This window comes from Pygocentrus nattereri, chromosome 3 (genome assembly GCF_015220715.1).
Source record: "Pygocentrus nattereri isolate fPygNat1 chromosome 3, fPygNat1.pri, whole genome shotgun sequence".
NCBI classification, from domain to species: domain Eukaryota; kingdom Metazoa; phylum Chordata; class Actinopteri; order Characiformes; family Serrasalmidae; genus Pygocentrus; species Pygocentrus nattereri.
This window is the reverse complement of record NC_051213.1, coordinates 38520687-38544410: the sequence shown is the minus strand read 5'-3', so window position 1 is coordinate 38544410 and position 23724 is coordinate 38520687. Positions and strand designations below refer to the sequence as shown.

The following is a 23724-nucleotide window of genomic DNA, read 5'->3' as shown; positions in this document are numbered from 1 at the left end:
GCCATTATAGTCCCAAGGACCTTTTTACCATGAAGCTTTTGCTCACCTTTTTGTTTATGGGTGATGAATTTCTAGACTCTCACATAGTCTTTGAATTAGTTGTGTATATAAACACACGTACTACATTTGCCATGGGTTGATAACAGGTGGATTTATGTTGGGTTTTTTCTTGGAAGGATGTTGCTATTTCTTCTTGGGTTCAGATGAAACATCAAAACAGTTGAATTTCTCAAGTTGGCATTGAAAGAAGAAGCCAAAAATGTGGATCTTTATGCCTGCTGCAAATCCATCGGCAGAAAAATCTGAGAGGGAGGGAGGGGTTGAGCTACCTCACACAAAAGGAAAGCAACAAGAATCTGCAGCCACATACAGTCTCTCTCCAGGAGCAAGCAGGTGGGGAGGAATTAAAGTAAGGATTCTCCGATTACTTCAGAAAACAAAGACACACAGATGTTGATTGCAGCCGACAGATTGCCTCTGGAACCTTAGGATTGCTAGAGATACTATGGACCACCACACATGAGTACATCTATCTATCTTAAGAGTGTTGTCGGACCTTGAGCTTGGTAATGTACAGACTGTTTTGTTCCTTTTCTATTATTAGAAAGTGCCTTAATAAAAAGCCTTTGAGAAAGTCTTCATGTTATTAAGCTGTGCCATTCTGTCAGTGGAGCAGATTTTTTTTTGTTTTGAGTTTGTTTTTTATTTTAATATCTGTCTCTCAGCTTTTCCTCTTCTTGGAGAAGGGTTGTTGTGCGTTTGATTGCTTGATTTTTATTTATTTTTTTAATCACTCGCAAACCCCTATTCCACCAAACCACAAGCAATTATTCAAAGTGATGGATGCTATATTTTGAAAATTTTGAGTGCATGCAAGGGATCTCCAACTATGGTGACACTACCATCAGTTGAAGAACCCATAAACCATGGGTCTAAAGCTCTGCATACCAACTCTGAGAGAAGATGCAGTGTAGCTGAAACCTATAACACCAAGAATATCACTTTGGCGTTTGTGCTTCGAACCAAGGTACATGGGCTGAAGTATGTTTTTGCCCCAGATAAATCGAGAGCTCGTCGCTTGTTCTGGCTTTTGGCCATTTTCATATGCTTGGGGCTTCTGTTCACGTGGTCATGGAACCGTGTGCTTTATCTTCTCTCCTACCCTGTCGTGACAAAAATCTACATGGTTTGGGCACACAACATGACATTTCCAGCCATCACACTGTGCAACCAGAATCTCTTTCGCGTGTCCAGCCTCACTAAAGCAGACCTCTACTACAGTGGCTACTGGATGGACATCATGCACCTTAACCACTCGGTGAACAAGCAGAGTGTGGCTATGCTTAAGCACAGTCGCCACAGGGAGAGGATGATGCAGCTGCTGGACTTTTCTGACTACAACCTGCCTGCCCACTATGAGCCGAACACCACAGAGATGATCAGCAGACTGGGCCACCAGTTGGAGGACATGCTTCTGGAGTGTAGGTTCAGAGGGGAAAACTGCACTTACAAGAACTTCACTACAGTACGTACATTTATGTGTATGTGCATCACGTCTTTTTTTACAGTAAAAAAGACAACCTTTATTTAAGTTTTAATACCATAAATTATTGTTTTTTTACACTGTATCTGTCTATATATTGTTTGGCTTCTTTCCATTAGGGTTTTCTTCCTAACTGTGCTGACTGAAGCAGTCCTAAGCAGTCCTAATCACTTAAAAATGCTCTTGGCACCACAGTTGACTGCTTTTGGCACTAGCCTGAGTCTTTCCTGCTCTTTAACGTTTTTCCTTAAAATAAAAAAAAAAAAAGGCGACAGGTTTGGAAGGCTGCGAAAAGATACCCTGAGGCATATCTTTGCAACAACACCAACCTGCATTCAAACTGCACCCTGACAAATTTCTGGGGTGGAAAAGACATGAATAATTGAACATCTCTCCATGCTGTGCACAGATGAGCTGAAAATCTCCCACAGCCAAAACTCCCCTCAGACTCTCTTCAATAATGTGATACCTCTAGGAAATCCTTCCTTATTATTGTATTTGCATTTGTAATACTGTTAAAATCCCTTCTGGCATTTAAACACATGAAATTGCAGGTACAGTTATAAAAGTCAGCCATCTATTTAATTGAGTATTTGGAGTTTTGCAAAGCATTGATTTTCTCTGTGTTTTAGCAAACCATGATTTTTTCAGCGTAAAACGGTGCACCGCATACCTAACACATTGCAACCCACAAAATATGCTGACAAAGACATTGCCTTATCTTTCATCTTTGTCATTTTAATTGAGATTCAAAAGATTACATCTTTAAAATGGCTCCTGATTTGCAATTCTAGTGGTCGTAAGTGGGGAAACGAACAAACTTATCTGTACCTGATTGGAAGCTTGCAAAGAATGAAAAGGTGCCTCAAATGCACAGAAACAAAATTACCTGGAAAGCCTCCCTTGTTTAGCAGGAAGTCATTTAAAAGCTGCCCAAGAAGAGGAGGAGCCCAGAGGGTCCTTGTTAAAGCTCAGAGAGGGCAGTGCACTAGATGTGAAGGCTGTGCTCTGTTCATTAGTGTTTTGGTGGAATCAGGAAAGCATGACAGAGCTTTGTCTTCAGAGTACCAGTTATCTCACCTTGCTGTGTTGAGTTTAGCATTATGAAGACTAGAGTGGCTGATGGCAGTGTTACTTATTCTTGACGTTAAGTGGGTGGATGAACTTGTTAGACACTATAAATGTCCAGCAGTTAAATTTTAAGTAATTTTCCACAACTCCTTCTTTCAAAATTGTATTTATATACATATACAGATACATTATTTTTCCAAGAGTATTCACTCACCCATCCAAATCATTGAATTCAGGTGTTCCAATTACTTCCATGGCCAAAGATGTATCAAACCAAGCACCTAGGCATGCAGACTGCTTCTACAAACATTTGTGAAAGAATGGGTCGCTTTCAGGAGCTCAGTGAATTCCGGCATGATACCGTGTTAAGATGCCACCTGTGCAACAAGTCCAATCATGAAATTTCCTCGCTACTATATATTCCACAGTCAGCTGTCAGTGGTATTATAATATATAATGCAGTGGTATTATAACGATTGGGTATGACAGCAACTCAGCCACGAAGTGGTAGGCCACATAAAATGACTGCACATTGTGTGCAGAGGTCGCCAACTTTCTGCATAGTCAATTGCTACAGACCTCTAAACTTCATGTGGCCCTCAGATTAGCTCAAGAACAGTGCGTACAGAGCTTACTGGAATGAGTTTCCAAGGCCCAGCAGCTGCATCCAAGCCTTATATCACTAAGCTCAATGCAAAGCGTTGAATGCAGTGGTGTAAAACACGCTGCCACTCTATGGGCAGTGGAGATGTGTTATCTGGAGTGACGAATCACGCTTCTCCACCTGGCAATCCAATTAACGAGTCTGGGTTTGGCGGTTGCCAGGAGAACGGTAATTGTCTGACTGCATTCTGCCAAGTGTAAAGTTAAGTGGAGGGGGGATTATGGTGTGGGGTTGTTTTTTAGGAGTTGGGCTGGGCCCCTTAGTTAAAGGGAAAGGAACTCTTAATGCTTCAGCAGACCAAGAGATTTTGGACAATTTCATGCTCCCAACTTTGTGGGAACAGTTTGGGGACGGCCTCTTCCTGTTCCAACATGACTGCACACCAGTGCATAAAGCAAGGTCCATAAAGACATGGATGAGTGAGTTTGGTGTGGAAGAACTTGATTGGCCTGAGACTAGAGATAGCGGAGACTGTGAGCCAGGCCTTCTCGTCCAACATCAGTGTCTGACCTCACAAATGCGCTTCTGGAAGAATGGTCAAAAATTCCCATAAACACACTCCTAAACCTTGTGGAAAGCCTTCCCAGAAGAGTTGAATCTGTTATAGCTGCAAATGGTGGGCCAACATCATATTAAACCCTATGGATTAAGAATGGGATCTCACTCTATTTCATAAGTGTGTGAAGGCAGACAAGCAAATACTTTTGGCAGTGTAGTGTACATTTGACAGCAGTATCTATAAGATGTAGAAATTTTTATTGCAGCCTATTTGGAAATATATGACATCTGATAAATAAAATGTAACGTTCGGATTGAATCTGTTTTCTATGAGTCAATTGTTTATATGCCCAATGTACAAATCACAGACCGACTACAGATAGAACATGTAAAAGCAAGTGACTTTGTCAAATTGGTACACCACCATTAGTGTGGTATGTATAGTATAGTAGCATGTGGTTTTGGAGTTTTGGAGGCAGCCTCTGTATACTCCAAATCTGACCTTCAGTCCTTGCATTATTTTATTATTTTTCATTATTTATTTGCTCTATACCTAAAGCTCACCCTTCCGGGCTAAATTAACGCTCCGCTCCCAGAAGTTCTTAATGTACTGTGAAATTTCCAAAAAGCATCTTTGGCAAAGTATCGCAAAAGCATTGAAATGTAACGTGTACATCTGTAGCTGCCTTGTATTGTTGATGTCATAAAATCACAACCACAGCACAGTGGTCAACCACATAAAACCGATCAACCACATAAAAGGAGTGAGTGTTGGCCAAATCCGATCCTGATCAAATTACACCCTTAAGATATACAACTTCCCTGTCCATTACCAAATACTGTTTACCTGCAGCCACCGATCACACCTGGTTATTATTATACAAACGCTTATTTATTTAACCTCTTTTTTTCTGTCTTTCTTCAGATTTATACAAGATATGGCAAGTGCTACACTTTTAACTCAGGCTTGGATGGCAACCCTTTGCTGACGACATTAAAAGGTGGCACAGGCAATGGGCTTGAGATAATGCTGGATATTCAGCAAGACGAATACCTGCCAGTGTGGGGAGACACAGGTAAATATTTAACATACTAAACATACATGTGTACACATAAAACAAATGCTGTTTTAGAGGCTGAAGGCTGTGTACTGTGTAGGGGAGTACAGTGTCTATAAGAAGAATGCAACTTGCATAGTTTCTAACATTTTTTTTTCTGAATAGTATGCATTTCAACAGCCTGACATTAAATGTTAGTGCTATAATGTTTGTATTATAATGAATTGTTAATGATGCTTAAAATGATGAGCAGATTAAGAGCTCATTAATTGTTTATTGTGGCTGTTTTCATATCTCTCATATCCTCTCATAGCTAAATCAAGAAAATCAGTCTGTCAGTCAGTTAATCCTTATTTATATATAACATTACATTCAGGGGTTGCAATACCTTTTTTATTTTCAGTAAAATAAAAATACAACATGTAGCACAAAAAAAAGTTGAACTTTTCAGAAAATTTAAACATGCATGCCCTAGAAGACATTCTATTGCATTGCAAAATGTCATTACCCAAATTTTCTTGTCTTTTGAAATGCAAGCTATATGCTGGCATTATGGATTGTTTACAATAGAGGCATCTCCAATGCTGAGAAACAAATGGATAAATAACAAACCCACTTGTAATATAGTAAAACTATATTAAATTATCTTTTGAAGTTTGAAAATAGAATCTTTACTCAATGTTGTTTATTCATGTTACAGTTTTTGCATTGCCTTGTTAATCATAGTAACATGATTACTACATACATTGCTATGCAAAAGTCAGAGACCCCCTCCATCAGTTTAATTCCCAGTTTATTGCTAATAAATACTAGTGGTTCATTTTTCAGGAGATATTTCTGAGATCAGATGTAAGGATAATCCACATGGATGAGGAAGGGAAATGTTCTGATAGACCTGGTAGAGCACAAAACTGTAACCATCAGAAAAACAGTATTTAATAGCTTTCATCTTTCAGAGAGAAGAGAAAATCAATCTCATTTCTTGCTTCAGATCTGAAAAAATCTACAGAAGTCCATCCTTGTCCACAGTGAGACAGGCAACACAAAACTATGGCTATGAAAGATGTGTAAGGGATGTGTAGCTATCAAGAAGCTGTTACTGAGAAACGGAAATAGGCAAAGAATAAAATGTACACATCAAACAAAGAAGCTTCTGATGTTCTCAGAACAACAGACTGACCACTCCAGAGTCCAGACCTCAACTTAATTGAATGTGTTTTGGATTACTTGGATCATGAGAAGCACAAAATAATACTAGCTTCTAAGACTTACCTTTGAAGGTGTGGGGGAAAAGTCTCTCTGCAGTTTTATTTGAAAAACTTTATTTGAAAAAGTGTGGACACACTAAATGCAAATTTAGAAAATCCTGACATATTTAGTTGTAGAAGTTTTTGGTGATGAAAAATGTTTTGTTTTGACTGGCAGTTAAATCACTGAAAGATGTCTGCCTTTTCCCAATGAAAGGTCTCTGCCTTTTACACAGTAGCACTATAGTTCATCTTGATAAATACAGTTGAATTTAGGAATGTGTTCTGCACTCAATTGCCATTGTTTTATTTAAAATCCAATGAGCTGGAGTACAGAGCCAAAACAACAAAACTAATTATTAACCAATTACTTACAGACTTCACTGAAGATATACATTTTTAATACATTTCTTTAGTGATATCTACTCATGTGCTGGAAATGTACAGAACTCTGAATGTGTACTTTTAGCTGGGGCAGTAGTGGGCCATTTCTTTAATTAATCATTCAGTATGTTTGAGCTACTGAAATCACTAAATGAGCAGGTTACCAGCATGCCCCAATCTAAATTCTGTGCTAATGGTTATTGTTCTGCTTTTTTGATGAATGGATGTTCAGCCTAAGCATTACAGTGCATTAATCATTTATGAAGGTCTGCTATTATAGTCGGATTCTATCAGAATTTGCCTTTCATTGGTTGGATGGTTCACTCATTAAAAGTCATATGGGAACTTCAAAGACAAAATGCATGAAACAGGGAAGCTAGTGATCCATACCATGTTTTGATGGGATAACTCTCACCATCATGTAAATCCTCTTACTTCTTAACTGATCTATGATCTGAAGGTAGCCAGACACCTCTGCTTTCCTCATTGATTTTGACTGAGTGCACCTAAGCGTCATCACTATCTTTTATCCATTTGCTGTGCTCTGTTTCCTTTATCTTTACTCCATCACATCCATCTTTTCCCAATTCAGTTTAATCACACATTTGAACAAGAATATGGTGGGGAAAACTGTTATAAAACAGCATCTTTTGTGAATATGAAAATTTACTGTGATGTTAACCATGTACAAGAATGAAATGTCAAAAAATTACTGTCTAAATTTGTGTTCACGCTCCTTGCAACTCTAATGACAAATGTTCATCTAAATGCTGTTTACAGGATGTGAAGTACCCCTATGTATTGTGCTACGCCCGCATTCAGCTATACAGTATATCTTTGAGGCAGTACCTTTCAGAGGAACATAAGACCACTTTCCTCCCTCTGTAAAGTCATTGTCAAATCTGTAAAGTTTAACTTCCTGGCATGCTGTCCCCACAGACGAAACCTCGTATGAAGCAGGCATCAAAGTTCAGATCCACAGCCAGGATGAGCCACCCTTCATAGACCAGCTGGGATTTGGTGTGGCCCCTGGTTTTCAAACTTTTGTGTCTTGTCAGCAGCAACTGGTACCTAACGCTAAGCCTATTGAACACATCCCATTCTCAACTGCTATCTCTGCTTGCCTGCGTGCTCAGCACTTTCCCTCCATTAAAATCATTACAGATCTGGAGAAAACCAAAGACAAACCTGAGTTCAGAACTGAACCATGGGGAAAAAATGAGATAATGTTATAAGGCCCACTATATGTTTTGCAGAATAAATCTTCAAGAAATAATCCCTTTATGACCGTTTAACATTGCTTTAGTAATACTTCACTGAAAATGTGTTCACAATAATACCATCATTATAATGCCTACATAAGCCCTTCATGACAAATTATAGGCATACATTTTAAGAAAGTCTTATTCCAGTAGATCTGTCAAAGATTATTTTTGTCAACTTTGATGTCAAGACACAAACCCTTATGTGAGATGACAGATTTTTTTGACAAATGGTTGTCATGACACTTTCTGTGGTGAAATAACATTTATGTAGGTGCAATGAAGCCTTATGAGCACTGCCCTTCGGTAAAGTGTCACCAAAGTATCTTATTTGTGTATAAACAAACAGAACAAAGCAAAAGAGTTGAAAATCTGAATGTTTGTACTATACGCTGTATTGTTGAAATCCTTTTTTTTTTTTGTTAGGCTGGTAATATTTTACAGGTTGAGATCCACTTTGTCTTTGAAATGTGCTTATTAGCTAGTGAGCAAACCATCAGTAAATAAACGTTTTTGAGCCATTTTTCACAGTAGCTGAAAAAACAGAGCCAGAAATCATACAATTGCTGGCTTCAGTGAGTGAATGAGCAGGCATTATTGTTATGATCAGTCCATTCATAACGTAGAAAGGCCAAAATAATGCCTCATACTTTATATAGTGAGGTGTCCCTTTACCACCACAAAGTACATTAAGTGCGTTCAAAAGTATTAGCACTTCAACACAATGGCAAAATTATGGAAATTTCCATCTGTTTGGGAAGATTCCAGATGTATAAAAAATATGTGTCTGTTAAATTGAATGCCATCTAGCAGGCCAAACAGGATTGCTTTGTGGGCCAAATTGAGCACATTAATTTGGGAAGCCATGGTCTTTTATTTTCACTTAATTCTAGTGCTGAGTGTTCAAAGCAGTGATGGGAGAATAATCAATCACTCTTTAAAACAGACACAAGTGACACTGTCTGCTTAAGAGGGTGAAGACAAAATTTGGATTCATTGACTTGGCACATTAAATAATTTCTTCAGTTAAGGTGTTATCACACACAGCTTCTTCTGTTAATTTATACTGATCAGATGCATCACTGGTTAGAATTATCAACACACCTTGATTTTATAACCTTCATCAAAATGATAGCCAGTTGATAATCACCAAAGAAGCCTTTTACTTACATATCTCGATAACAGTTTCTTAAATATTTTCAATTTGACTTGTTTACTTCCATTACTGGATCTGTGCATCACTAAATTGAAATCAGTTATGTCTGAAGAGAATGGGAGCAAGATTTCTTTTTGGTGACTAGTTTGTATAAATTCATTTAAGCTCTGTGACCTCTTCGTGCAAAAATAAAAAAAATTATTTTACAGCGTTCCATGAAGTTAGTGTTGGGGGCATTAATCTAGGGTTGTGTTTGCTCACTCTCCCAGATGAAACATCCTATGAGGCTGGCGTTAAAGTGCAAGTTCATTCACAGTCCGAGCCACCTTTCCCCAGTGAGCTGGGATTCGGGGTCACCCCTGGTTTCCAAACCTTTGTGTCCACACAAGAGCAAAGGGTAGTGTATGGGACAACATCTCCAACCAGTTTTTGCATGCAACAGACTTTACGCAGTTTGCTCAAAAGCATTGTAATGATCATCTTAACTAGAGGGAGTGGTCAAAGTGATACTCGCACTGCTATTTAACGATGGTCTTTGTGCTATGATGCTTTTGAGGAAGCTGGATACTGGTTGTGAACCAAATACACTGCAGACTGCATATTCATTATGCATGAAACAAACTTTGTCACATTGTCAGATAAATGACTCTTTTGGCAGTTGCAGCACACTGGTTCTCATTTCCTCTAGTGTTTCCATTTTTGATTATCAGCCTGTGGTTCTTTGTGGCAGATCAAATGAAAAGTCTCCCATGCGCTCTTTTGCATGGCAGCTATGTTGTGGCATCAGCTCCTTTTCGATCGTTATCAGCTAAATAAGCAGCTTTTGTCTTCTTTTGTCTTTCATACCTATAGTTAATTGAATAATTGTTTTCTGTTTGTGAACAAAAACTCTTCGATTTTCACACAGTTTTGCGTGAGAATGTTTTTGTTTCGGTAATGCTCGCAGCTCAAAGGTTTGGAGGTCATGTAAAATACAGAAATTCAGAAAATCTTTTAAAAGGTCCATCACACATTAAATAAAAATGATTTGCGGGAGAGCTCTGGTTGGCACAGTCAGCTGTGAGGGTTGTACCTTGTCCTATTTGTCACCTAGTGATAATATAGCAATCCTTGGCTGAGAGCTCACAACAGCATGGTCATGCCTTCAGTTAGTGTACATTTACATTTAGATTTACTTAAGCAGCCATTCTAATCCACAGCGCCTTACAAAAGTGATTTGTTGAATAAACGTGGGCTTAAGCTAGTGCAAATAAGCAATGGTCTAAAGACACCCTTGAGATATGACACTGCCAGAAACAGGAGTCTGTGCTGCTACCTAGATATACTGATACACAATACAAAAAGACTTCAAAACCTTTTTACCTTCAGTCTGCTTTTGAAGCCAGAGATTTTTGAGGGATGGCTGAGCTGTATTTGATAATCAAAGGGCATAAGGTGCAGTTCAGGGTTTGACTATTGCCTTCAGGTAGGGAGTGGCTTGTCCAGTTTTGGCTTTGGTCCTGAAGAGAAGTAACATCGGAGAGTTCAGAGTAAGACAAGTCAGGGTAGCCTCCTTGGAAAGAAAGGGTTGAATCTTCAGGAGTGGTAAAGGATAAGCCAGCATGATGGTTGGTAGTGGCTGATGTTTGAGGTGTCTAGTGTGCATAGTTTAGTCCTGCTAGCCAGTTGTGTTCAGCTAGTAGATAATGTATTGAGCAGTAACCATTGTCTTCCTAGTGCGTTAAGCCATTAGTATAGCTTGAGCATCAGTACTGAACTATTTAAATTTTGGATTATTCACTTTTTGGTTTGATGTGAAATGCTCAGCACTGTGAGATTAGAATTGTTCGCAGTGGTGGTGATAGAAATTTGCTGTCTAAAGAGTTTAATGCCCCTAAAAGCTACATCACAGAAAGGTAGTGCATAAAATGATGCTTGAGATATTGTTTTATTATATGTTTGTGGTTTTGATCTAAAAAATTTATCTTTTTTAAACATGCAAGGGAGGATAAGGCAAAATAGTCTCAAAATCAGATATATTCAGATGTACTGCTATTTTACCATAATTAACATTAAATATAAAAACTTCAGTGCAGCACGTAGGGTCACTGGTTATTTTGGATAGTAAATAAAATGGCTAAATAAAATCTTTGCATTATAGCGGTCATGACCCCTGGTTCCTATCACCACCACTGTAAAGAACTCGAGTCAATAAGTTTCTCTACAATCCACCATTCCATATGAAACACTCTCAATGACTTTGTTTACATCTCAGCAATTTAATAATGCAGAAATTTTGAAAAACGTCTTTAGAAGTAAAAGATATTACTTTCAAATTTCATTGTCTCTGGTTTTCTCCAGGTTATGTTCAGCACTGTTTTGCCGCATGTTTGTCTGGCTGTCACATTTCTTTGTGATCTCTTTCATTCAAACATGTGCTTTAACATGGCTAGATCTGGCTCCTTTAATTTTACATTGTCCTTCAGTTGGTATTCTGTGATGTGCCTCCTTATTAAGTATTTTTTCTTTCTTTGCTTGGCTGTTCATGACTGACTTGTTTTTAGACAGAACCGCTGTGCCATTAATGATAAAGCCATGTGTGTGTCTCAGCTTCAGTATCTTCCACCACCCTGGGGCGACTGCAGGTCCACTCCCATGGACTCAGAGTACTTCTCCACTTATAGCATAACAGCCTGTCGCATTGACTGTGAAACTCGCTATTTGCTCGAGAACTGCAACTGCAGGATGGTTCACATGCCAGGTACGGACACATGAAATGTGCCATTTTGTAATTTACTGTATGATACATATATATAAACACATTCTTTAGAGTGACAATTTGAGTTGTTCATAATCAGTAAATGAGGACAGATTTGTTCTTATGACTGCTGTCACTACAGTTATGTACAGATTTTTTAATATAATGAGTTTTTACTAAGCATTTTCAGTGGTTTGTTTTTGAACTCTATAATAGGTACCTCCACAGTGTGCACGCCAGAGCAGTATAAGGACTGTGCAGACCCTGCCTTGGGTAAGAGAATGTGGGAAGAAATCACTGTAATTTATCATCAATCATCAGACTATGCATAATCACCCGCTGAGTCTTAATAAGTCTTGTGTAAAGCTCAAGATACCATACAGAGATTTTTTCATTAAAACTTGATAAAATATTAAGACAAATGAATATTACTGGTAGGGATACATTATGTTACATTATGATGAAAGACTTGAGCTGGGCCTTGAGAAAATGACTTGCTTTTCAGAAATGGTGACACTAGGGAAAGCTAATCATTTCTAATATTAATAAAACCAAGTGGCTAGCAGTGTTGACGTGCCAAGTCACTAATATCCAACTGAAAGTTTTATTGTAATTCAGATTACAAGAAATACTCTAAATTTGGCTTGCTGTAGTTAGGCAAAACTTGAAGATTCAGAATGAATGAATGATTCTGCATTTATGTTGTCAAAATTTTCAGATTTTCTCGTTGAGAAAGACAACGATTACTGCGTGTGTGAGACGCCTTGCAACATGACTCGATATGGCAAGGAGCTTTCAATGGTGAAAATACCCAGCAAAGCTTCTGCCAAATACCTGGCCAAGAAGTTCAACAAAACAGAACAATACATTGGGTATGAAACAAGGCACTTTCTGGCCAAGAAGACTTTAGTTGCCGCATAAAGCACCGTTTCACTTATCTAAGATTAGATTTCATATTCCTGCAGAACATCTAAGGCTCTTTGTAAACACTGTTAGTTCCTTTTCAGTGTGAGTATATTTTTAACAACTGCATTGCATGGAAACTCACCAGTGTTATCGCCTTAGATTTATCAGTAATACTAAAATAAAATGATCACTATTAACAAATCCAGTATTAAGACATACTGAATGCAATGTTGTTTCATTTTGGTCTTCGAAATTTGAGCAAACTGTTTGTTCATTTATTTACAGAGACAACATATTAGTTCTTGATATCTTTTTTGAGGCTCTGAACTATGAAAAGATTGAGCAGAAGAAAGCATATGAAGTGGCTGGACTACTTGGTGAGACAGCATGCAGATTATTGATGAAGAGAAATGTCTGTCATGTGTGGGATAGCACACAGCAGTGCTGTATCCAGAAAACTAATTTAAGTCATAATATATGTCCTACATAATATATAGTAAAATGATGTTTCTGTCTTTACAATTGCTTAGTTATATAACTCTTTTTTTGCTAAGGTGACATTGGTGGACAGATGGGTCTGTTTATAGGAGCCAGTGTTCTGACTATACTGGAAATATTTGACTACTTGTATGAGGTATGCTGCCTCTCCATGACTGTTTTCTCTGCACTGATCTATAGTGGTCTGCAAACGTGTTTCTGTCTTGGGCTGTCACAGATCAATCAGTTAAACTGGATCACTCAATTAACAATAATCCATCTTGAGTAATGAACCAGGGTTGTGATTATTTTTTAGCAATTTACATGAGAGCAGCGCATATTTTAAATTAAACCTGCTCTCTCACAGTGAGAAACAAAGCCTGATGGACCCACCCAAATTTTCTTAGTTCATGTTTTTTTTATATTTTTTGTATAATCAATCATAATATTTCAATTAAAGTTCAAAACAAATCTGTACATTACTCAACAATGAATCGTAAGGCATAAGTCTTCAAAAAGTATGAATGTCTCTGAACATCTCTATATGTACCACCTACTTCATAGTTAAAAATGGAAGAAGTGTCATTCAACCCGAATGCTGCGGTCAGAACATCCCTCCAAACTAAACTGCTGAATAAACTGCTGAATCAACACCTTCTCTATACTAAAGCACAATCATGGAGACATTGTCCCGTGGAAAGTTTGCTAATAGCAGAACAGAAATGGATGATAAAAATAGGCAGGGTCTCTGAGTTGGCTGACCGTTTTCACACAGAGGTAGTAGGAAAGTGAGGTCTTACAGGCAGGCATTCAGTCTTCATTTTGATAGAAGATTAAGGAGAAAATATTTTGTCTTTTAAAGAGTATGGTATGAGGAATCATGCTTAACATTATCATAGACATGAACTAATGTCAAATTTGATTTCAGGTTGACTTTAAAACTAGGCAATTTTAATTTTTAGCCAGACAGTAATTTGAAGCCTAAGACAAAAGCTACTCAGAATCATCTTAAGCAAAATAAAGTTAGTTTAATGAGCACCTTAGTCAGTATCCTGAGGGAAAGTCAATGTGCAAAACTGATGAAGACTGAACCAAGAAAAATACTGCAACCATCTGACCACTTGTAATGCAGATACTTCTTTTTGTTCTCTTCTAGCGTTTATTATACTTTATTTACTTTATTTAACCTTTAAAATCTCTGGGAACCACTAATATGTTGACACGTTCTGAACAAAACACATTCATTTTGTATTTTTAGTTTTAAGCAGCTCAAATTACAAAGGTTTATAGCTGAATAACATTTGAATGCCAACAAATCGGTGGCAGATTTTAATAGTCTTAAAATTTAATGTTTATGAACAGGATTTCTGTTCATGTTCCTAATTTTAACTCCACTTTGTAATCTTGCTTCTCAGGTATTTAAGGACAAAGTATTGGGCTACTTCCTACGCAAGGGACGGCCACGCCGGAGCGCAAGCGATAATCTGGTAACTGAGCTGCTTCTATACAATATGCTTGTGCATGCTGTAGGTGGAGCTGAGTAAACATGACGGAATCCAAATGTTTAGTTTTCTTTAACATTTTGACTATTTTGATGCAAAGCTGTATTTATTGTTGCATGCTGCTGGCATGCATATTGTCTTTGGCTCAAATTCTGATCCAGGGCAGCCTTGAAAGATTTTTTTTTTCCTCAGACAGGGTCACAACAGTCCTGTGGTTGATTTGAAGTGGCTGTTGCCACTTGAATAACTGAAGAATAATACCTTAGCTCTAGATGAACATCTTGGTTTCTGTGTAATTATAAAAGTAATGTGAGAAAAATGACTGCTGTTTACTTGAAGATGAGGGTTTTTAGTGTATTGGTGAAGATCTGTCTGCTCAAGGAGAGATATCTGAGTAAGTTTGCACAATGGCCATGGTCTGATTAATATCTATATTAATAACTACCAGCAGACAAAGAGTTCCCAGAACTTTCCATTATTTTTTTGCCTTTGACCACATCACACTGTTAACAGATGCAGTGTCACTCATGAGCTACCTTAACTTGTGCAATGCATACTTATCCCATTTAATGTTATTTTATAAATTTTCCATATAATGTTATTATATACATTTATTTTGTCTAATTTATTAGTAGTTAATAAGTAAGTCACTTTCACAGTGTAGTGTAAAATAAACTGAAGACAACATTCTTTCCCTCATCACACTTTTATTGGTTTAATTTATTACTTAAGAAAGCAGAGTGAAAATATTTAGAACAACATAAAACATACAGACAAAGTCCTCCTTTGACCAGGATAACCTTCTCCCAATGCTTTGCATAATTAATCATTACATTGGCTCAATCTTCAACTGTGACTTTTAGACGTAGTGGACTTTTTTCCAGGCCTTGTGTAGTTTTCAAGTTGATTTCTAAAATTTTATTTCTTTAGTTATAAAGAATGAAGACTGACCCTTTTATGTGTTTGTATCAGAAGGCATTACTAGGATGCTAATACATTAGGTAAATTAAATACAGGTAAAAAAAAATGAAATATAAGTAAAAATGACCTATAATTGAAACTGGCAAAGGCCCTGTAGGACCCAGCAAACTGAGGTGTAAAAACATATACAGCATTTTCAACATGCAGTAACAGTATTTTAGGAATGGACACTGGTATACTTGTAAATGATACCTGGAAGAATTTTGCTAATTCACACAAATGTGATGTGATTGTCTATGTTAAGATGCTGGAGTCAGCTTTAGCTTTGTGTAATACTAATTGTTTTATTCTTGGACAAGTCCTGAAATATTTGTGATGTAATAAAATCTGAATAAGTCTAATGAGTCAACAGAAGAAGAAGCACCTGCATGGGCCACATGCTGATTTTGTTTCTGGAACCTATTCATAATTGAGATTTTACCCTAAATTAAGCAATACTCAAATAATTAGTCATGCATACAAAGATATTCTATGTGTTTTGCTACCAAACACTATTAAACCCAAGTATCATTTTTGTTCTCCATCCATTTAAACTTTATGTTAATAGTGTTCAAATGCATTGCTTTGTCCACTTGTCACATTTTTTTCATGTAGGCTTAGTTCAAGTGTAACAGTGGCTAATCAGAATGTTATAGAAGCATATTTGTTTTTTTAAGCAAGAGTTATGCATAAAAGTCAAATAAGCTCATTGACAGAAGTTAAAATGGCATTTGCATTTTTAATTACATTCTATTTTGTTTACATGGTGATCGCCTTAAGCGTTTCACTGTGGCCCCCAAGCCACACGTCCTGTGGCCCTACAAAATAGATTTTAACTATAGATTTGAAGGTTTGAATAGATATGAAGCTGGCCAAAAAATTTAACTAGGTGCTTTTCTCTCTTGTAGAATGAAACAGGAATTATAAAGAGGAAAACCAGTTTCATAACTGTGAGCACTTCTTGTAACTTAGATATGACGTTGTGCTCTAACTGCACAAAGTTGAGAGTTTAAAGAAGTAATTAAATGAAAACGGTGGCCACTGTAAAAATGTGTGCTTGAGGCTTTAAGAGGATGTATCCAGTTTTCGAGAGTATTTGAGTCCAAGATATAACTGTTTTTATAGTTTTAAAAAGTAAAATAACGCTAAAAATATACATATTGTCCACACACTTGCTGCTATGAATGTCAGTCCACAAAACTAGCCACCCAGGTCATCTGATGAGATGGAATATACAGAAATTTTCAAATGTTTCCATTCACTATTAATAAAACAGGTTTCTGAATATAGTTTGTTAACTGGTGAGTGCTCAACACCATGTTCAGAGATGGGATACGTTATTGCTTACCAGCTGCATTTCTCACCCATAAAGACATTTCTGTTTTGAACGGTTGTCATTCTAAAATACACACTGATCTTTGTGGCACCTTTTGATGTTAAAAGTGCAATTAAACGAACACTTGAAAAGTATTAAGGGACTGGTTGAAATACAGCGTCTTGTGTGTTGTAGTGGATGTTGTACTACCCAGTCCATTAAAACTTGTTCATGCCTTTTAAATGTTATTATTCATTCAATTTCACAAAAGACAATATTGTTTTGAAACAAATAAATTGATCATTTGCCCCACATGTATAATTTTACATTAAGTTTGGTCCAGGGTTGGGGTCAGTTCTGTTTCAATTCAGCAAATTCAGGATATCCATTTTCTGCTAAAAATGATTAATTTGAGCTTGGTGGAGAAAAGAAATCCACTTTTTATAGTGCTTGTATAGGTGCTGTTTTCTGTTTATTTAGAATTTCTGCTGGCTGAATTGAAATTGAACTGAGCCCAAACCTGCTCTGGTCATCTTCATCTCTCTCCCCATCGTGTGTGTTCCAGGACTACCCCGAGAACCCCACCAGCCCTGCTGTCACGCCTAATCATGTCCCCAGGTAGCAGTGCCATGGATAATGCCGCAGATATATCCTCTTAATCTGTCCTAAATTTAGCATATTCTCATGAGCATTTCATTCTTCATCTCCCTTTGAAATCTTTCTCTATTGATTTCACCTTAAAATAGAAGTCTATTTTTGAAGCCGTAAATTAGAGCAGAAAAGCTGTCATTTCCAAAACGTTCTAAGGAAGGTCTTTCAAATCCTATAGCTTTCATGACGGAGATGATGTTTTGCACAAGTTCAGGTAATGCAAATTAGTGTCTTGAATGGATTAGTTTCTCCTGCCTTATTTTTTTGCTACTTTGTTGCAACAGTCTGTGTTGTTGCATTGTCCTGTCCTCTTTCCCAAAAACTAAAACTAGTGTTTGAGCTGTAAAGGTGTTTATCATGCAAAAATATAGAAAAACCAACTTCACATTGGGCTGTAATATGCAACATACCACTTTGCATTACGAACTTTGATACACAAACTCAATTTCAACAAATAAAACCATCGCAGAGTACCACAAGTTAGTACTGGAGCTTTTGGGAAACAGACATTTTTGTGATGACTATTATTTTTATTTTTATTCTTAAAAATGCTTGACTTTTAGAGTCGTAGTTTTTGCCAGTGATACCAGAAGCATGGTGTGATTCAATATTAATTATTTCTCATTCTTAGCTCATTGGAACAAACAGAAATTTAGCTTAAAGTGCAGATTATGAATTTTGTCTTCCATTATATATGATATTAAGATTTTGAATTTGATGCAACATAATTGTTATATACAGTTGTTTGTGGAAAGAAATCATTTTTAACTTTTACAAATTTTGTTTATTCTTGACATTTAAACAAATTGAAAAAGTAGGACGTGCAGACTTGAGAATGTAAATTGAATCTACAGTGCTGTGCATAAGTTTAAGACCACATTTGATTTGTTTAATTTCCAGAGAAACAGCCATTAAGTAAAAAAAAAAAAATATATATATATATATATATATATATATATATATATATATATATATATAAAAGCAAGAAACATATATTACACAAAAGTCTCAACTACAAAAGTGTACAGTTTCTCAGTAACAGTTTCTTGACGGCTACAACTTCTTTTAGGCCCGTAGCAAGAATTTCACATATTTTCACCTTCTTTATGCAAATATATTTTATACTTTATACTCCTTGTACTTGTACTTAGTGGTTGTTTATCATCATTAACATCATCGTTAACCGCTTAGTCCAGATAGGGTCACGGTAGCAGTCCGGACAGCAGAAAATCTAGCCCACCCTGTCCTCCACAACTTCCTCCAGCTCATTCTCGGGGACCCAAAGGCACTCCCAGGCCAACTTGGAGATATAATCCCTCCAGCAGCTCTACTCCAAGCTTCTCCTGGATGACTGAGCTCCTCACCCTTTCAAGTAGAGTGTAGCCCACCACCCTGCGAAGAAAGCTAATTTCTGCTGCTTGTATTTGCGATCTCATTCTTTTTCAGCTCATGACCATAGGTGAGGGTCAGGATGTATCTTTATGACTCAGCTCCCTCTTCATCACTACAGTCTGATACAGTGACCATATTACTGCTGCCGCCTGTCCCAGCCTGCGGCTGATCTCACGATGTTGAACAAGACCCCGAGATACTTAAACTCCTCCACCTGGGGCAAGTCCTTTCCCCTTACCTGGAGTGGGCATGCCATCATTTTCCAGGCTAGGACCATGGACTTGGAGGTGCTGATCCGCATACCAACTGCTTCACACTCAGCTTCCTGGAACAGGGCCTTGTCATGGCTGAAGGGCTTGAGTGGTCTAGGGATCTTCAAAGCTAAGTCGTTGGGAGCAATATGCTCCATGGTCTCCCAGGGCGAACAGGTCTGGAGTGAAGACCCAGACTAACTCGATCCAAAAACTCTCCATGAAAAATGGGCGCAGACAATCGTGTAGCCTGCCTGGGAGAGGGTTACCAGGACCAGCCCAAAGAGGCAATGTGGGGAGACTGTGTACGCCCACCACCCGCAAGTTCCAGCATGGGGGAGTGGTGCAGTGCTGTATAGGCAGTGGGAGATGGCGGGGAGGCCCTTTACGGCTTAGCCCCTGCGGCAGAAATTGGCTTTTGGTACGTGGTTGTTTATACTGAAAACTAAATAAATGAAGGATCAACTTTGACTTTTGCACAGTACTTAAAATGTAATTGATAACTCTCAATGTAATTAAATATGTTACTACACAATTCCATTAGTATACTTATTAGATTGTATAGCAAAACAAAAGTAAAATAAACAAAACTAAAGCATATAAAGGTTGGCTTTGGAGGATTTGAATGTGCAGATAAAACCCCAACACTGAACATTTAGGAGGAACCCAAGTTAAATTTCTTCTATGAAAATATCATGCAATGGCATAAAGCTTTATAAATCTATAACTCTATACAAGAAGGTCATCATAAATCCTAGGAATTATAAGGAATAAAGAGCCAAACATCCATGAGATATGCATGTTATACAGCATACATGCGCAACTCTATAACTACAGAAGCTAAAAAATGCAGGATTTTTCATGTTTCACTTGTATGAGCTTACAAAGACAATAGGATACCATCAGATTTTTTACTATTAATCTTAAGGAAATTGTTTATTGATAACTTTGTGCCATCAAACAACTCGGGAAGGCCTATTTTATTAAGGATATCAGTAGGCCTGTCCAGAAAGAGGACTGCTTCATGTCTTATTTGTCTTTGCCTGCACCAAATGTGAATATTGCTTAAAACAGACTTGTATTGTTTAGTATGTTATTTGCTGATGCGGTCCTGAGAAATTGCATGACCTATAAGACAGGAGCAGTGTTGCCAATTCCCAAGTCTGAGAGTGCTAAGAAAAGTGTCTGGAGGTTTACAGTGTCAGAGCTACCCAACAGGTCAGGACCGGTGAGGACTGAGGACAGAGGACAGAGTTCTTCCTGGCTTTGTGGAGAACAAAGCAGTTTTGTATTGCGTGTCTTAACTGGTACACAAACTGGTTAGCGTCATGAAGGTTATGCTAGCATATTTTAGCTGTCCAAAAAGGAAACAAAAAGCAGATTCTCCGTTTTTCCCAGAATTAATTTCTGTATTATTTAAAAATAAATTTTATGTAAAAATGTTAATGACATTGTCTTACATTAAAAGTATAGAATGTTTTTTGCTTTTTCCTGTTAACATTTTGGAAAAACATTTTACTGAAGCAGTGAGTTGGTCACTGAAGTCTAAACACAGAAAGGTCTGTGGAAGTTGTTTGGAGAAATGTATTAGCAATTGAATCTAGTGATGAGGTCATGGTGTGGTTTGTTGTTACTTGCTCATCCAAACATTTTCAATTGGATTTGTCAGAGGATCACTATAATACCTCCCATGAGCAAACAAGGGGTTCCAGGTTATTGTTTGCTGTGATCAGTAATTACCTATAATTCAAATATCACTCATACATTTGTACCCCTAATGAAAATTACCCTGTTTGAATCTGACTGCAGCCTTTATTGCTTGACTCCCGAATACATTACATTTATGCAAGAAATTATTATTCTATAAAGCTATTCAAAATTCCTAGACTGTCTTGCAATTCTTGCTCATCGACCTGTGAAATCAGCATTGCTCCTTTAGTGCAGATTTAGTTGCCGGGCTTGAACTGGGGGAGAGGAACATTAATATGCATCAAAATTTGAGCTTGAAAGGCTGCAAAAGGCAGGATTCTACTAAGTGTCAAGCTTCTCTACTTGCACAAGATTCATTTTCTTGAGGGTAAGGAGAGTAAGAGGCACAGAAATCTCAGCATGCTTACTAAAAGCAGGTAATTGAGCAGTTCTGTGGTTGAGGATTTGGCACCTTGCAACTTGCACCCTTAAAAGAAAGACATGCACAGGAGCTGAAGAAGCTTTTTTTTTCTTTGGTCAGGGGCATTGTGATGAAACCTGTGTCCAATAACATCACTAGATGCATCTCTTTGTGGTGTCATCACAGGTCTACACACAATGAGTTTGTACCCAAAAAGAAAGAAACCGGCCCAGGATTGCTAAACTGCTAAACTTGACTTCTTGATTGACTACTAAACTTGTTTTTATGAAGCTGGCTATCTATTTTATGAACATGTAGTTTAAGGGGTCATGCAAAAGTCCCAAGTCCAGGACTAAGTAAGAATGTTCTCTTCCCCTCTTCCCCTCCATTCATACCCCACCCCATTTTTTCCAACCCCCATCACATCTCTCACTGCAATATATAAACATTCTCATCTCTAATCCTTCTAATCCATGTTCAATTATACAATGTTCACATGCGCTGTGACTCATGCTTCGTCTGTGTGTTTTTCTCTGTGTCTTTTGTCTCCATTACCTTTTTTTCCTGATCATGTGTTCACATTTTTGTCCACGTTTTATGTCTTTCTCTGTTTTGTCATTGTGTTTATCTGCTTTTGCCATTGATTCATCACACCCCTCCAACACATCTGAACTCCTCTCCCCTCCGTCCCCTTCCCTTCTCTTCCAGAGCACATGTGACACACTCCGGAGTCACTCGGACAGTCTCGGATTCGCGCCGAACATGCTACCTAGTCACCCGTCTGTAGGCAACTTCGAGGAGTTTGCTTGTTGATGATGCAGGAGGCAGGGTGCGAAGAGGACAATTAGGGTTTGACAGCAAACTGTGATATAACTTGTATACTCCAAACTATGTGTAAGTCCACAACACAGTACATGATGACTAGCTCAGTAAGTCAGAAAATAAATGCCTGAATAGACACCAATCTCACCATAAAATACAAATAGGCAACACTTCCAAAACAATACTCAGGTTTTATTAGCATAACTCAGTGTCATCTTGATGCCACTTGTTTGTTTCATGTTGTGAAAATGCTAGTAAACTGTTATCAAAGATTAAAAAAAAAACTAAGCCAGAGACTCAAGAGCCTCTTTAGGCTTTCAGTGATTTTTGTGAACCAAAAAGCATCATTTGAAAAACGCCATTGAGAGTAAACTGAACAACAAGGCACACAATTGCACAAAAAAGTTGGAGAAGGTAAACTGGCGGCAACATTTACATCCGTCAACAAGTAGGAGTTTTTACTGTCATGTGTTCAACAGGCCTCATCGATTTTCTCTATGATAGTGCTCAAAAGAATTTCAAGAAGTCCAGAACATCCAAATTGTTTATCTCTGTTTACATTACATGTATATAAGTGCAATAATATGCATAATGTGTTAGAATAACCAATGTATTACCCTCACGTCTTAAATACTGGTTTTCAGGAGGAAAGAACAAAAGAAAGAGAGAGATCTGGTTCTGGTTCTTTGTGTCAGCTGTATTTTACGTTTGATAAGCATTGTGTTTCTGTTTGTTTATTTCTATGACCTATATATTCTGATATTATGAAATACAGATGAGACTTAAATTTTGCAGTTTGTCATACATTTATGTGGGTAGTCTGAAAGATCCAGGTTTAGCTGATCAAGCACCTCTGTCTCTTTCAACGATGGCCTGATGATGAATACATCCAAAGCTGCCCCAACCATACCTGTGAATAAAGCAGCTTTTAGAATTGATGGTTCGCTCAATTTCAGTCCAGTTTTGCTAACTCATCTGTCCCTCAGTCTGCTGTGAGTGAGTGAGTAATGGCAAACGGCTGATTTACTGGCTGTGTTTATTAAAAGGCATATCAGTGACAGGATATAAAGCAAAGATTGCAGTAGAACAGTGATTTATAAAATATATGCTGAATTCCTTTGGGGTTGCTTCAGTCCTAATCTCTTCCTTGCAGCTTTCACAGATCAGCGTTCAAGGCTCACCTAGCATATACATTTGTGGTGAATTCTAGAATTTACTGCAAACGTCTTCCTTTCTTCTCTGCATGCACATCTCATTACCTGCACACAGAAAGCTTGATGGCCTGCCACATGCTCAGAGCGTAGCAATAGAGTGAGGGATGGTATCACAAAGCATTCACCCTCGTTTAATTTCGCTTCTGCGTTCCGCTACACTGTAGAATTGCATTGTTTTATATCAATTACAAAGGGATTTCTAGCACATGTTATCCACATTTTAAAACAGTTGGTTGTGAAGTGTAAATCAACCTATATAATAAACAATATATTTAATCATCTCTTAATGGAGTGTGTATCTGTCATTGTCTTTCACATGGGTGTTTCTATGATTTGACATCTGGGGCTTAAGCCAAAACATCTGGGGCTTGTACTGGGGTCTGTTTTTTAAACACTTTCTAAGCACCACTTTAAGATCAACACCGAGGACTCATTATAAATCCACATCAGTTCCTCTTTTATTATATTAACAAATAACATTATAATCTCTTAACATGTTTATCT

The 23724-nt window shown here is 37.7% G+C and overlaps 1 protein-coding gene across 10 annotated transcripts in view; it reads left to right on the top strand.

The window, feature by feature from the left end:
- asic1c (acid-sensing (proton-gated) ion channel 1c) overlaps positions 1-23499 on the top strand; it is a 95419-nt gene extending 71920 nt beyond the window's left edge. For 3 of the 10 annotated variants that reach the window (XM_017700720.2, XM_037537088.1, XM_037537089.1), the window contains exons 2-12: positions 4702-4852; positions 7405-7532; positions 11473-11623; positions 11837-11893; positions 12339-12492; positions 12812-12903; positions 13081-13160; positions 14419-14490; positions 17346-17398; positions 17610-17645; positions 21893-23499. In XM_017700720.2, the coding sequence (XP_017556209.1) occupies positions 4702-4852; positions 7405-7532; positions 11473-11623; positions 11837-11893; positions 12339-12492; positions 12812-12903; positions 13081-13160; positions 14419-14490; positions 17346-17398; positions 17610-17645; positions 21893-21971 (1053 nt within the window). In that variant the 3' untranslated portion in view covers positions 21972-23499. Of the gene's footprint in view, positions 1-348; positions 1526-4701; positions 4853-7404; positions 7533-9152; positions 9281-11472; positions 11624-11836; positions 11894-12338; positions 12493-12811; positions 12904-13080; positions 13161-14418; positions 14491-17345; positions 17399-17609; positions 17646-21892 lie in introns of those variants that run through there. The other 7 variants (XM_037537085.1, XM_037537084.1, XM_017700721.2 and 4 more) reach the window with 7 other exon arrangements.
- Positions 23500-23724: the final 225 nt, after the last annotated feature.